This window comes from Patagioenas fasciata, chromosome 8 (assembly GCF_037038585.1).
Source record: "Patagioenas fasciata isolate bPatFas1 chromosome 8, bPatFas1.hap1, whole genome shotgun sequence".
NCBI lineage: Eukaryota > Metazoa > Chordata > Aves > Columbiformes > Columbidae > Patagioenas > Patagioenas fasciata.
This window is the reverse complement of record NC_092527.1, coordinates 11,619,804-11,634,518: the sequence shown is the minus strand read 5'-3', so window position 1 is coordinate 11,634,518 and position 14,715 is coordinate 11,619,804. Positions and strand designations below refer to the sequence as shown.

Genomic DNA, 14,715 nt, shown 5'->3' with positions numbered 1-14,715 from the left:
TCTTTATTTAGGAACTTGAGATTCTACTCTGTGCTAAAATACATGGTGCTGCATTGGTACTTTTCTTATCTCACAGGCAGTGGTGAGTGGATATCTGGCAGACAACAACTCTGTGATCTGGAGGGCTCCTGGTCGCACCAACCCAGCAGGTGGGACTCTGCACAAACCAGTGAATACACATCAAGCTCACTCTAACACAATCCTGCAAGGCACACGAGCACCTTGCAGACAGTCCCCTACAGCAGAGAGGGCAAATTAGCAGGAGGATGAGCCACTGCAAGTGTTGCTCACCACAGAGGCCTATGGGATTAATAATGCACATTTTCTCAGGCAGGTGATTTGTTATACCACAAAGTAGTTCTGTTTAAACACACCACGACTTTGCCTGACCCACAAGTCCCTGCCCTACTTCCTGACAACTATGGACAGTCCCATGGAAGCAAAAGTGCACAAGTTTCATATACTAATAGGAGAGGAATGAAGGTGAACAAGGGACTTACTGTTTTGTTTTGTATTTTTGTTTGCAGGTTCTTGTTTTGTTTTTGTTTGTTTGTTTGTTTTTATTTTTATTATATGACTATTACAGATTGCAGGATTCAAGCTGCAGACACTCAAATAGGGCTGCATCTTTTTTGACCTGTGCATGGTTTTACCTACTGACTAGTTCAATTTTCAGAGATGCAATTAAGAAATTCAGCTCCACCCAGAGGAGATCTCTGCATAAGAAACTGAAGCCCCTTTCCTGTGTGTCATATGCTTGCTCCATCACATTGTCACCCTTCCAGGCTTAAAGTTCAGTACAGAGCTTGTGCAACTGTGCCAGGCTGGCCCTGCGACCCAACAAACATGTTCTGCCTCTCAGCTGTGACAGCATCTCAGACGTTTCCACCATGTTAATGTGACTAAAAGGCCACTAGTCCAGAACTGGATCCTATTTGAACACTGAAGAGCAGGCAAAGGGGACACGTGACTGCTTGCACCTGTCAATGTAAGCATCTCCTTAGACTACTTATTATTTGTGTGACACAAAAGAGTGGGAGAAAGGCAAACACAGACAAGCTGTACAGGCAAGGAGGCGATTAAGCTCTGACCAAGTTAAAAGAGCAGGTTCTGCAATGTCTTGCTACAGAAACCAGAACCAGGCAGCAACTATCTCCAGACAGGCAACCAGATACATCTGAAAAAATCAGGCAAAGAATTAACCAGGGCAGATCTCATCTGCTGCTGGATGATTTTGCAGATAAGGATCCAGACTGAATTATCTGTAAAATATAGGCTGAGGGCACATTACAAAAGTATAAAGCTGGAGAAGCTCCCAGAATTTCAACAGAGCTATTTTGGTTTCACATCAGAGTAATGCCACTGAAATCAGTAGCCGATATGGTTGGAATTACAAAGCAGAAAAAACACATAGCAGTGACTTTTCGCTCTGCCACAGATTATAATCAGCTGAGCTGCAGTGAGAGATGATGATGGATTAGCCCTTGCTGAGATGTCAGTGTGATGACAGAATGATAACATAACTGAACAGTCTGACACACCTGGACATTTCTGGGATGCAAGCACAGCACCTCACTTGTGGCAGACCCCTAGCACAGAGCTGTGAAAGCTGCTACTCTGCACAAATGGTGCAGATCAGATTGTAAGACTTGGTTAATTTAGCTGATTTGATCAGCAAGAGTCCAAGTATTTGATCACAACTGACTTCTCATCCAGCTAAAGGAATGACTCTGAAATCTAGACAATACATGAAGAATCTAAATGTAATCAACACTGAGATCATTATCGTGAACTTTTGAGAACTGTATACACTGTTAATGAACATAAAACCATTTATACACAGGCTCTTGGAATTTACTCATTTACATCACCCTTAAAACCAATACTGTGAAGTGGGCAGCGTTATTGCTTTGAGTCTCAAAAGTCAGGTCTCTTATTTACTTTAGGTAAAACTATTTTTAGGCAAGTAAATTTGAAATGGACCATCATTGCATGTATTTATTTCACTTTAGAAAACAGTGATAAAGAATTCCAACTTTGTCCTCAAGAGTTAAATGTTTCATCTCTAATATTATTTTAAAGCTAGAATAGAGCAATATTTACTGACAGACTAATAGGTTAATGTTTACCATCGGGAGAACAATGGTCTAGTCTGAACATGGGACATGAGAAAAAGTCAGTTCCCTAGAATGTACCCATATGATGAAATAGCTCACCTCACCGTGCTTTGCAAAACAAAGTGGCTTAGAAATTCAGAGGAATCCAGTCATGAAGGCTGAGTCAAGCTGTAGGAGTAGGGGGTAATCTTTACAAATGAACAATGGCTTTACTTGTAAAATCATGTTGATGGGTGGCTATTTAGTATCAGCTCAGAGCAAAGACATAACTTCATTTCATAAAGTCTCTTAAGTCATGGGAAAAAGTATTAACTACTTAATAGCCAGGAATGCCTACAATGCATTCACATTGTTTCTCTTGCTGTAAATACAGAGGTTTTAAGTAACAGCTCTCCTGTCTTTTCTTTCTCTTGTCAGCTGAGTGGAAAGTATGTGCAACACGTGAAAAACACCAAAAGCAGATGAGAGCATGCATGTGGTGAAAGGTTATATGGCTCTCTGTGCAGAGAGAGCAAACTTTCCTAGAAATTCCCTTATATAAAAAACAGATCGATCCCACTTACCTTTAGTGAAACACAATAGTATGATACAATCTAAATCTGTATTGATCTAAATATTTGGCAAGAAATAAGCTTACTGCTCAAAGACTGAGCATAACACTAAATGCTCAAATTTACATATCTTCAGTTTTCAGAATATATTCTATAATAATCTGTTACAGGGAATATTTGTCTGTTGTTATCTCAGTTTCACCAGGTAGTCGATTACCAGTCCAGTCTACAGGCTCATCTCAAAAGGAAATAATACATGTTGACAGCGGTGTTTGTACCTTTGTCTGTGCATCAACAGCAGCACCTTGGTTAACAAGAACCTCTGCTACATTGACCCTGTCCTCTTGAGCAGCCAGGTGGAGTGGCGTCAGTCCGCTCTGTAAATTAGAAGCAGCAAGTAAGAATCTTCAGAGAAGGTATGTGAATACTAAAATGCAGTGTCAGGTATCAGTAAGACTCAGAACATCCTACTGATTTTAAAGAAATTATAAAATTCCACTTTCACTCTGTAAAGTGCTTCCTAATCACATTTGTTGACTTGCAAGAAAGTACAATTTGAAAGCCAGGAAGATAATGTTTCTTTTACACCAGGAACATTTCTTCATGCAGTGTTCAATGTGGGATAGCAAATGAGAGCACTTTAAGGAAAAGTCTCATAGTATTTTTTTACCTTCTAGTTAATTCACTTCCTTAGAATAAAATTTTAAAAGAAATACTGAATTATTGTTCACACTTGTACAAGTTTTCTAGAAGTAGCATTCACTCAGATTTACCCTTACCTTTTAATCGCCTTTCAAACACGAACAGACAAGATAAAACTACATTTCTGTGAGATCAGGTCCATTTCTCTCTGCCCGGGGACTACACAGACTTACTAGATGACATGTACTGACACTCATTTTTTGGATAGCTCATTATTTGTCTTATCTGAAACTTGAGATCTAAAGTCCTTAAAACCTCAGAAAACTATGCAACTTCCTATCATATATAAGACCTCAGGTAAAAGGGGTAGAGCGGATAATCCACTGAAGGGATATTATTAGCAATAGGAAATAATATCCTTTACTTGCAAATTACAGTTGTTTTTCTCTCTTCCTATTCCTACTGCCTTTAGCACTGGTGACAGAAGAGCGGGCGGCAGCAGCTGGCACATCAGGCAGAAACACTTGCTAAGTTTCCTGCCTTTGAAACCAAACTCATGTTCGCGGTCAACTCGCTACCAAAGGCAGTAACTGCTGGGTACATCCTACTGTACTGCACTTGAACATATGGTCCTGATGACCGTGAAGCTTAGGTGTGTTGCATTACACAAACATGTAACAACAACCAACTGCAAGTTATGTAATGGAGCCTGGATACCATGGGCCAAACCTTCTAAACAGATACAGTAAGTGCTCAGTGCCCACATTGGGGCTTTAAGTATTCATCTCCCAACCATTCTGTGGCTCCTGAAGAAACAAATGTGCTTTTTATTCCCATTGCAACAGTCAAAAGTTAGCATGCTTTCAATTTATATCTGGCTTTAAATATAGGTGCTGAGCTCGAAGGAAACGTGCAACCCTAAGTGAGTCCAGAGCAACTATTTTCTAAAGGTGCTGTTATCAGTATAATGAGAAACTAGAGATTACAACTGCACAGTAACAGACTGAAGTACATTGCAGGTAGTGTTAACCTCTGGCGGGACTTAATCAAAATGCCAAGCAGCTGCAATCGTGCTCTCTGTATCAGCCTTAGCAGCAAAACCACGATGACCAGTGTGATACAGAACGTCTACGTGATAAACTGCCCTGTGGGGACATATCGTCCATCCTGCACTGCGTAAGCCCACATTGAAACTAAGAAGAAAAAAAAAAAGAAATCAACATCTGCCAGAGAAGTTTTCTGAAGGAGGGCCCAAGCATGACCAAACTGACAAATTAGAAACAGGAATACACAGCAGCCCTGTGCAGCATCACCCACAGCCTCAGAGGACACTGAGCCTTTCTACCTGCTCAGAATAAGAAATACTTTCCACCAAAAATTTCTGTCTTGCCTTTCTACTTTGGCTACATAAATCCATACTGAAATTGCACTTTACAACAACTCAGATGTCTAGTGGGGCATTTAAAGAATTAAGGCTGCACATCTGCTAGAAGCATTACCATACAGCAGACTTAATAGCTTATAACTTCATACGTATAGAAACCAAAATCTACCAACTTCCCTTTCCTGCCCCCAGGAGAAATTATAGCAAAAGTCACTGTGCTCTAGGGAACATCCCCTGAGGAGGAAGAATCACTTATATTAATGAACAAAATCTCAGACAACCTTGCTGGTATTATCCCATTAAGAAAAGCAGCCTCTCCTAACAAGTTAGCCGTTACCATTGTTTAATGGGCAGACATATATCCAGAGACTCAAAACTGGTACGCGCCAACCCCACTAACCGCTGAGGGGAGGAATACATTTTCTCTCTGGGCAGGTTTTGGCAGACTAGCATAACGTGGAAGGGAGATGGATTAGTAAGTTCCTCTGCAGCACATGCTATCATCAAAACTTGGGTAGTATGAAATACAGTTCACTGAATGTGACACAGCATGTTGCTTGCCTTGCTAGAAGAACTGATGATGTGTATTCAAACACCTGCAGAGGTTTTCAAAAGCTGCAGAATCACAGCAGACAAAACTGACTTGCAGGCCCCTATCCTTCTCACCACCGCATTTGTTTATTGCCTTAGCACCAAGCAGGGGGACCACTTACCTTGTTGCTGAGATTTACATTGGCATTTCTAGTCAGAAGCAATGACACCATGTCCACATGGCCGTCCTGAGAGGCGAGATGTACAGGGGCAATACCCTGTCTGGTTACAGCGTTGGCATCAGCACCATATTCCAGCAGTGTAGTTGCTATGTCCATCTGGTTTTTCTTGGCAGCTATGTGCAGCGGCGTGTAGCCGTTCTGTCAACAGAAAGCACTTCATTGCAAGCTATTCATTAAACAATGTGATAAATCACTTGCCTGTACCTCCCCAACTCTATGAAAGCAAGTCATCCGCACTAAAAATTCTGTCAAACATAGTAAAACACAATATTTACTAATTTTACAAATGAATGTTATCAGACCTTTAAGTAACCTGTTTTTGAAAGTACTGCTACAAATAGGAGGATTCTGAAAGAAATTTTCAAATTTGGAAAAAAAAATCTGTTCAGAAGAGTAGAATCTATAGCAATAGGAATTTGAGATTCATTTCACAAACATTTGCTACTTTTCCCTTAAATGTACATAAAATCTTTAACAAACAGAAGAAGAGGATGTGTGTTCATAACTCAGAACAGCTGTTACTGTTTGGGTTTTTTTCCCCACTTCCTAGTGTGAATGAAAGCATTATGTACATGAAATATGGCCGTTCTTGAAGCATTTAACCTACCCTTACTAACAGGCTCTTTTCATTCAGATCAAGGGAAAAATAAAGCATATAACTTTAGAGTCTTGCATTCTTTATTTTTTAATTCCTTCCAATATGTACTTAGTGATCCCCACTACTAAAAAGAAAAATGCAGTATCTATTGTATGATAAAATGTTATAATTGTAAAAAAAAAGACAGATTTGGCAGAAAATTGATTAATAAAGAATAACTGATTAGCATACAAATGCCAAAACATTGACTGAGGTATGGTCAGCTTTTCGTACAGACTGTGACACCTGTTTAATCAAGAACTTTCTGTCTTTCACAAGTGTATTAGCCCTCATTTTAAAGTAAATGGGAAATGTGTATACGTATAAAGGTCGAGAGGGATGAGACTGTAGCTGCTTAATGACATTTTGTCTGGTATCATAAGTACCATGTGTATCTCAGATTACACAAGCCAATAAAATCTATCTAAAGGCACAAAGAATTCACCTGGCTGGACTGCGCCCTGCAGGGCAGCAGGGCTGGACTAGACGGGAGGGCAGGTCACAACAGATACAGGGAGGAGCAAAGAGTAAATATACAGCAGCAAAGAAAGTATTACAAGAGAGCTTTCGTAGTAATATGGAAGCAAGAGAAACGCAGCGCGCTAACTCCACTTGGAAAAGGTTCTGTGATCTTCAAAATTCAAATCAGATTCATTTCAGACCCTAGATGCTAAAGATATTTCAAAGCAACACCTGGGAAACACAGTGCCACAATGAATAAGAGAAGTATATGGTCACTGAATTTTCACTTTGAAGATAAAATGCCTCAGGAAAAACAAATACAATCTTCTCCCTCAGTCTTCCTGCACAAGACTGACATGTAAAACAGCCATCGCCACAGAAGCACCTACTAAGTCCTAAACCCTACGTGCTAAATCCTGCACATATCCTAAATTCTGTGTATTTTAAATCGAGCTTATGTGTATTTTTTGAAATAACAAATGTAATTTTCAAGTATTTTCCTCAGAAATTGGCATACATTGCTTTCAGTGGAATGCAAAGCAGCAGGTTGCCAACAGAAGGCCAAAAGAGAGCTGCAAAATAAAAGCTGAAACTCAGCTTAGTCTCCATTTGCATTTTCTTTTCATAAGGGTGATTCTCTATCACTTCACATAGATGCAGAAGCAAAGAGAAAAGTATAGAAGGAAGTTTGGGGTTATTCTGCCTGCCACTGAAAAGAGGGAAAAAGGGAAAAAGGTTAAAGATGAAAACACAAACTGAGGTTTTGGAGGCAGGAGGGAGAGGAAGAAAAGCATTGTAAGGTGGATGCCAAATTAAAATTAGGCACAAGGCTGATCTTAGCCTCTAAAAGAGAAGAATGGTTCATCATAGTAACTGTTTTTATTACTGCGCTGTGCTCTGACATGGCTGCTTCCCACACCCTTTCACCGATGACTCTTCAAGGCAAATGCTGCCAGGCCAAGCTATTGAGCCAGTCCTAAGATTAGTGTTAAAGACAGGAGTGTCACAGGAAAAGCAAATGCTAATGAAACTAATTGTGGAGTTAGTGATCAAATATGACACAACACATTCATTTATTAGACAACATTTACAGAATAAATGGGAAATCATCTGCTGTTATCAACATCTTCTTTTGGATGACTGCACAGTTGGTGCCTAAAGCAACAAACATGCTGCCATTAATTTTACTTAGTCCTGATGCTCTACTCAGCATTGCTGTGGCTCACTTGCTGTAGAATACTAACAAATACTTGCTTTTAGGAAGACTTACAGCGGGGACTTGAAGGCCTGAAGGGGCAGCTGCAAAACCATTCTCTTACAGAAGGGGAAGCTAAGGAGACCAGACACATGAGTTTGTTTAATTATATACCATAGTCTATAGTGCTTCCACCTTGGTTTGGGCTTCCCAAGCCCTAGGCAGTGGGTGCTGCAATCCCAGACTCTACAGGACACACAGCTCCCACTGGCAGTTTCTTTCAGTGAAAACTGGGTCAGTGTCTTCTCATCTCCTTCAGAAGGCCCTTTCTTCCCCACAGTGGCATTTAAGAGTGCTGTGTTGCAGTAGTAAAAGATCAAAGATCACTCCAGTTCACCTCCCGGGGCACCACTCTGGCAGATTGCCACTATCGACATTATTGATTTTAGACTGTGCCGTTGCTGCTGGCTGTCCATGTTTATTTAACTTTCTTCTCTTTCGCACTCCAAGCTCTGGGACCTATCATATATGACTGACTTCAACCTCTTCTTTAGCCATGCAGAAGGCCCTACTGTTATGGCTGTATTCAGTCATGTGTGAGAGGAAGGCAACCAAGGAGAGCTGTCTATCTACCATACCAGCTTTTCCGCTAGCTCTCCATTTTCCGCAGCTTTTTTTTTTTAGTGACTTTAGGAACATAGCTGGGTTGTTTCAGCTGGGGTATTTACAGTGCACTTATTCTGCTTGAACCTACCTATGCTTCTACCCTATGTTACTTATTGCTGCTTTCCAACTATTGATTATTGATCCATACTTAAAACTGGGATCTACAAAAGATATAGACACTTCTAAGCTTCTCTAAATTCTTTCTTCTACCCAGAACTTGAACGTATTTAACTATTTATTTTTTTTACATCTCCTAAAATCTTACACTGTATGTTGTCTTGCCCACAGTAAATTGCAATCAAAGCAGAGTTGCGACTTTTTTTTTTTTAATTTTCTCACCGGTCCACTTACACTATGGTAGAAGTATTGTAAAGCACATTAACAATTACATGCACGGTACTGAGAAATATATCACACCTCAGAAGTCATCCTGTGACACAGTACAGGGGAACTACCCCCACTTAACAAGGCATTAACTCCAAGCCTGCCCTGTATAGATGTTAAGATGCAATGATTGGCTGGCTTGGAGAAGGTACTGAGGAGACTGGACAAGTGAAAGCAAGGCTCAGTATTTGCCAAGACTGACTTTTATTTAAACTAGAAATTTTAAATGCTTCTGCATCTATATTTGCTTTTTTTACTGCTAGTTTGTTTAGCTGCAGAATTATTCTAACAGCCTTACGTGGTTGTGAGAAATTAACAAACAAGGTAAATGAGCATAAACAGTCTAGAAACAACAGAGGTAGGCAGGGAATCAAGTGACACCAAAACCCTAGGTATTGTTCCCCCAGAGTGACCAGTACTTGTACTTGTACCTTGGCAGATGCATGAGGTGAAGCTCCCTGGTCCAACAGTAGGAGTGCCACTTTTTGATTATCGTAGTGTGCAGCTACATGCAGTGGTGTTAAACCGCTCTAAAAACACATGCAGAACAAACAAGTGCTGTTACAGACCTTCTCCAGGGAAAACTTTAGAGTTTGGACAATCAGAGTAGATAAGGTGAAAAAACAGATTTGTCATTCATTCATGTGTCCAGAGTCTTTGGTAACTTCAGAATCAACAAATAAAACAGAGATCTGAAAATCTTTACCGAGCTGTGAAAGCCCTTTTCACTTTTCCCAGGGAAGATGAACAGAGAAGCACATATCTGTGCTGCCCCCAGGGCAGAGCAGGTAAGGAATTTTGACCCTGAGGTCACATCCTCAGCAATGTTTTTCTTTTACTGCAGTGGATAAGTAAACTGTCCCTTGGATCTGTAAAAATCCAGGCTGGGCTGGTTTAAAAAGCTTGAGGTCCTACTGGGCTTTGCCCCCTGTCATGAAAGCAGGGGGAGCAGAGCCAGCTGCCTGAATCCTCTGATAAGGACTGTAAGTAGTCTGCGCAGGAAGGTAAGGGTATGGTTTGTCTCCATTCTCCTGGATTGGTACAGAGAGGACACAATTTTGTTGCCAGCTAATGACAATAATTCACTTTTGTCAAGAGTTTGTTGATTCTTGGTGGCCCCAACAGGAATTAGATTATTACATTAAACTCATTCCAGTTAAATCCAGGCTGTGGATACGAGCGTGACAGTAAGTAGGTAGAAGGATATTATTAGAATATTATGTGCATTTAGATATTTACTGTGCAAGTGACAGTGGCCACTTCTGTTCCTACCTTTCCGGAAGCATCAGGAGATGCATTCTTCTGAAGCAGGAGGTTGGCTACCTCAATTTTCCCATATTTTGCAGCCACATGTAGCGGAGTAAATCCTTTCTGTAAGAGAAAGCAGTTATACAGCAGGCTTGTGCACCCCTGTTCAGGGCAAAGTTTTCTCTGAACTACAAGGATACTGCTGTTTCCATCCATTCCCTCACATAGTCCTGATTACAGGCTGCAAGTTTTCAGCTTCCTAGCTGCCTTGGCAGGTCTGGAGGCATTCGCTTGCAGGGCAAAGCCCTATTATCTGCATTGTAACAACTGTAAAAAGGGAAGAGTCAGTTCCTTTCTTCACACCCACAAAGACCCAAGAACAAGGCTGGGTAATGGCTTATCTATGCCCAACAGGAATTTCTGCCCTGCATTCCTTTCATTCTGAGAAAATGCATGTCTGGTCACTGGGATACGTAACACATCTGACTCTGAGGTAAAAGCATGAAGCTTGTGCCCTTTTCACAAAATGTAGCTCATTCTTACATTATTTGTGTGTGTGTATGACTCTTGCAGCATTTAATTCACAAGTAGCATTTACTACTCATATATCTTACTATTGAAGCTATCACTTTTGCAGCTCCCTTACCTTGGTAATGATAGATAAAGATGCACCATGCTCCAAAAGGACAGAAGCTACGTCTTCATGTCCTTCTCGAGCAGAAAGATGCAGGGGCGTATAGCCAGACGTTGTAGCTGCATTTGGAGATGCTCCTTGCTGTAGCAGCTGCTGTACTATATCTGCTTTTCCCAGTCGAGCGGAAATGTGCAGCGGTGTTTGGTCATCCTAAACACAAAGGAAACAACACAGTCCTATGTAAGAAAACTAACAATCATATTTTGACAGAAAGTATTTACTCAGATTCTTTTGCTTTTCAAATTTGCAGACAAGCACTAATTCTACTGAGGTCTTACCTAATGAATAATGCATGCTGGCTTTCTCTTTGTCATATAATAAAGATATATTGTGCTTTGTTGATGTGTCACAAAGTGCTCCAGACAGGTACATAATCCATAACAATAAATAAACTAATCAATTTTCTTAATCTGGATTTGCCTCACTTTACTTTGCCACTAAGGTGTATTCAGTTTCCCATTGAACTTGAGATGTTTCTTAAAATGCTGTGAATGCACAGCTCTGTTCCTCACATCTTGATCTCTTTTATGATTTCCATCAACATTTAACAACTCAATCAGTTGTTGGGGATAACCTGAGGTCCTTAGCATATTATTGACTTGTAACTTGCATTAAGTATTGTATTTTGTGATTTTTTTTTTTCTGGTGAATGATTTGTTTGGTATTTTGCAGATATCTTTACAGTGGATGTAACTGAAGATAAAGCACAGTGCTGAAATTCACTGTTCTGAATGAGCAGTGAGAAAATATCAAAGTAATTCTAGTAGTTCTAAGTATAGACATTGCCCTGTCATGAGTCTCATCGTTTGTTTATTTTCCTTAGTGAAAATATTGTGGTTGGGCTGTGATCTTGTTCTGAGTATCCAATAGTTAATTTCTTCCTTTTTCATTGTTTGGTTTTGTACTTTTGTCCTCCCCATTCTCAGTTGTACAATCTTACAGTCAAGCATGCTATTGCAACAGTATGGCCAACTAAGCCCATGACCTTATTTTTTCCTGTTCCTCACATCAAACATCATCAAACATCTTTCTCTCTCCACTTTCCCCTATTGAATCTCCTACCTTTTGAGCACTGCTACCCCACATCCTGCAGCAGAATATTTCGCGGTGTTCTCTACCAGGGAGATTTCTGCCCATGCCCATCTTACACCACTGATTTTACACCTTTGGGATTTAGGATGAGAGAGCATCAGGATGCAAACGCTGCTTCTCTACATGGAAATTCTCCTCTGACTGGTAGAAAGCCTTTATGGTTGTTAAGCATCTCCAGTTTATGCCTGTTTCTCACAAATTTCTGATGGCTGATGTATAATCCATTACTTGTATTTAGTTCTTATTTGATCACAGGCAACGGAAGTTTGCACAAATTAATTCATTGTGTGAAATTATTTAGAAAATATTTGCATGACTATGCTTCTGAGCACGAGCTGTTCACTTTCAAGGCCGTTTTGGGAGATTTACACACCACATGATTCACTTCTACTGTCAGACTGCTTGCAGATACGGAAAGTATCTGCTATAAATATTTAGTCAGAGTTCCTTATAAGTAGATATTCTTACTAGTAACTTTATTTGTGAGCCAATTCACAGATTACAATTCTACAGTGAAGACCAGATTTCTTTGAAATGATATTAATTTAATCACTGTTTGGGGAAAAAATTTTTCCTGGTTTTACCTACTAAGACTGCTACTTATTGCATCCATTTATGTCCTTCCCATATCTGTTACCTGGAACTCTTTTACTTCCATAATTTTTTATGTTTCTTCAGTGGCTCTTGAGCATTTATTTTTTTCTTCCTTCTTATCTTCCTCAGTTGCAATTGTTTCTATAGGGTCTCTTCCTTCTTTCCAGCCCTACGTCACATCCCCTTACTGTGCCTCCAAACTTCAGGAGAAGTTCTTTAAAAGTATAACTATTTTTGAATGGATACGGTCTGATGATTTATGGACATAACAGGAGACACAAGCGGCACAGGGTTTATAGGTTTGCAGAAATAAAAGCAGATTTGAGGCATTCCTTTCCCTCCTTGTTTCCCACCCCAAAACAAAACTCTTCAAAGACAGAACAGTTTCTATTAAAAGTATGGTATGGGCATGGTACGAATTTGACATTTGACATCTCCTGCCTGCTCTTGCTACAGATCACTCATAACTACAGCAAGAGAGCACCTAACAAAATATCAGTTGTCATTATGTCAAGGCACTTGGCTTCATCTCCCTTTCTCTTCCCAAAAAACACACGCAAGATGAATGTGATCATTTGCTTTAACTACAGACAATCTAGGGTTATTATACCTGGACCATCACCTTACCTTAGCTTTGGCCTCCACCTGAGCTCCATTTTGTACCAGGTATCGGACGACTTCTGTCTGGCCAGCTCTGGCAGCCATGTGCAGTGCCGTTTCTCCTCTCTAGCACACAGCAGCAAAACCAAAATATCATTAAAAACACACTGCAGGAAAAAACAAACTGCAACATGTTTCAGAAATACAGAAATACTGGTGACCCAGTTCAGAATAATCTCCACTAGAATATTCTGTAGTAGTTGCCTGTGAGCAAAATGGGAGATTAAGTCAATATTTGACCTCTTAGCCTTATGCTGCAAAGCAATTTATTTCAGGGTCAGCTTTCCAATGCAACAATGCCTTTGTCAGTACTCTTGCTGAAAATTCTTGTATTTACTAGCATTTTACTAACGGTGTTAAAAATCACTTTCATTTAAATAGAGCCTAATTTAGTAAAACAAAAAGTTGGGGTTTTTTTATATATATTGAGATACACTTATTTTTGGCTTTCCTCCTGCCATGCCCTGTGTTCCCACTATCATTTGTTATCTGACAAGCACCAAGATGGGTGAATGAGAGAAAAAAAGTAATTACTGAGTACATTAATCTGAGGCTTCCTGGACTTAATGAAATACAAATCCAAGGAAATCAGAAAAAATTCAGGAGGGGAAACTGCTTTCTACATTTTTGGACATCAATATGTCTTCAGGTACAAACACCTACTAGTTTACAAGTGGTATTCCTTTTTCACATAATCTAATAGAAGTAGCAGATTAAGACTTTATTAAAAAGTGGTCTTCCAACTGCACATGCGTATGGAAGGTAAAAGGGAGATTTTGAGGCCAAAGTGCTAAAAAGAATCTACAAGCTTCTATTTTCCTCCAATTTCCCGAATTTCAAATATCCATCTAACAATTACTTCAGTTTTTACACATGCCCTGGGAGCCTCGGGGCACACAGTGCGCATCCAGCAGAAAAGCGCGCTTGCACGGCCGCACAGACACAGGCAATATGTCCCGACAATCTGCTGCAATCTGTTGATAACAGCACAACTTCCCCTAAATGGTAAGCCCCCGAGGTCCTAGAAAACAGTGCTCAACAGTCAAGTACACATCTCAAAAACTGCATATGAGAAGCTACAGTATTTGTTCTCACTCTTTGTTTCAGAAAATAAAGAGAATACAGGTCAGCCTATTTTGAGGTTTCCTCCATCTGCCCAGCATCTCCCAAACGGGAGCCGGCAGGCTGCGCCTTCCATGGCTCCAGCTGGAGCCATGACTGCTGCAGAGGTGGGTGCTGAACACCAGAACTGGGCACTTCACGACCATGCTGCTCCCAGATGTTATAATGCATTCACAGTTCTGCCATGCTGAGGAGAAACCTGTTACTCACCACATTGGTAGTGTTGGGTGATGCTCCATGATGCATTAGCTGCGATACAATATTTACATGTCCCATGAAGGCAGCAACATGGATTGGAGTTAAGCCCGACTGAAAATCAAACCAAATCCAAACTTAAATACCTGCTTCCACGGTCCTTTACAAGAATGTCATAGAAGAAAAAGTAAGTTTTTCTGAAGTAAGTAAACCTAAATGCCTGCTCTTCTGAGAGGATCTCATCTTCTCAAAAACATGTGCACATGCTTAAACTAAAGGGCACACAGAACTGGAAAAAC

The 14,715-nt window shown here is 40.3% G+C and overlaps 1 protein-coding gene across 26 annotated transcripts in view; it reads right to left on the bottom strand.

Annotated features, from left to right (window-relative positions):
* The window catches only part of ANK3 (ankyrin 3), a 359,991-nt gene that overhangs the window by 89,933 nt on the left and 255,343 nt on the right, over positions 1–14,715 (bottom strand). For 23 of the 26 annotated variants that reach the window (XM_065842855.2, XM_071811684.1, XM_071811690.1 and 20 more), the window contains 7 exons: positions 14,432–14,530; positions 13,067–13,165; positions 10,706–10,903; positions 10,084–10,182; positions 9,243–9,341; positions 5,408–5,605; positions 2,947–3,045 (listed from right to left, as the gene is read on the bottom strand). In XM_065842855.2, the coding sequence (XP_065698927.1) occupies positions 2,947–3,045; positions 5,408–5,605; positions 9,243–9,341; positions 10,084–10,182; positions 10,706–10,903; positions 13,067–13,165; positions 14,432–14,530 (891 nt within the window). The remainder of the gene's footprint in view (positions 1–2,946; positions 3,046–5,407; positions 5,606–9,242; positions 9,342–10,083; positions 10,183–10,705; positions 10,904–13,066; positions 13,166–14,431; positions 14,531–14,715) is intronic. The other 3 variants (XM_071811695.1, XM_071811687.1, XM_071811689.1) reach the window with 1 other exon arrangement.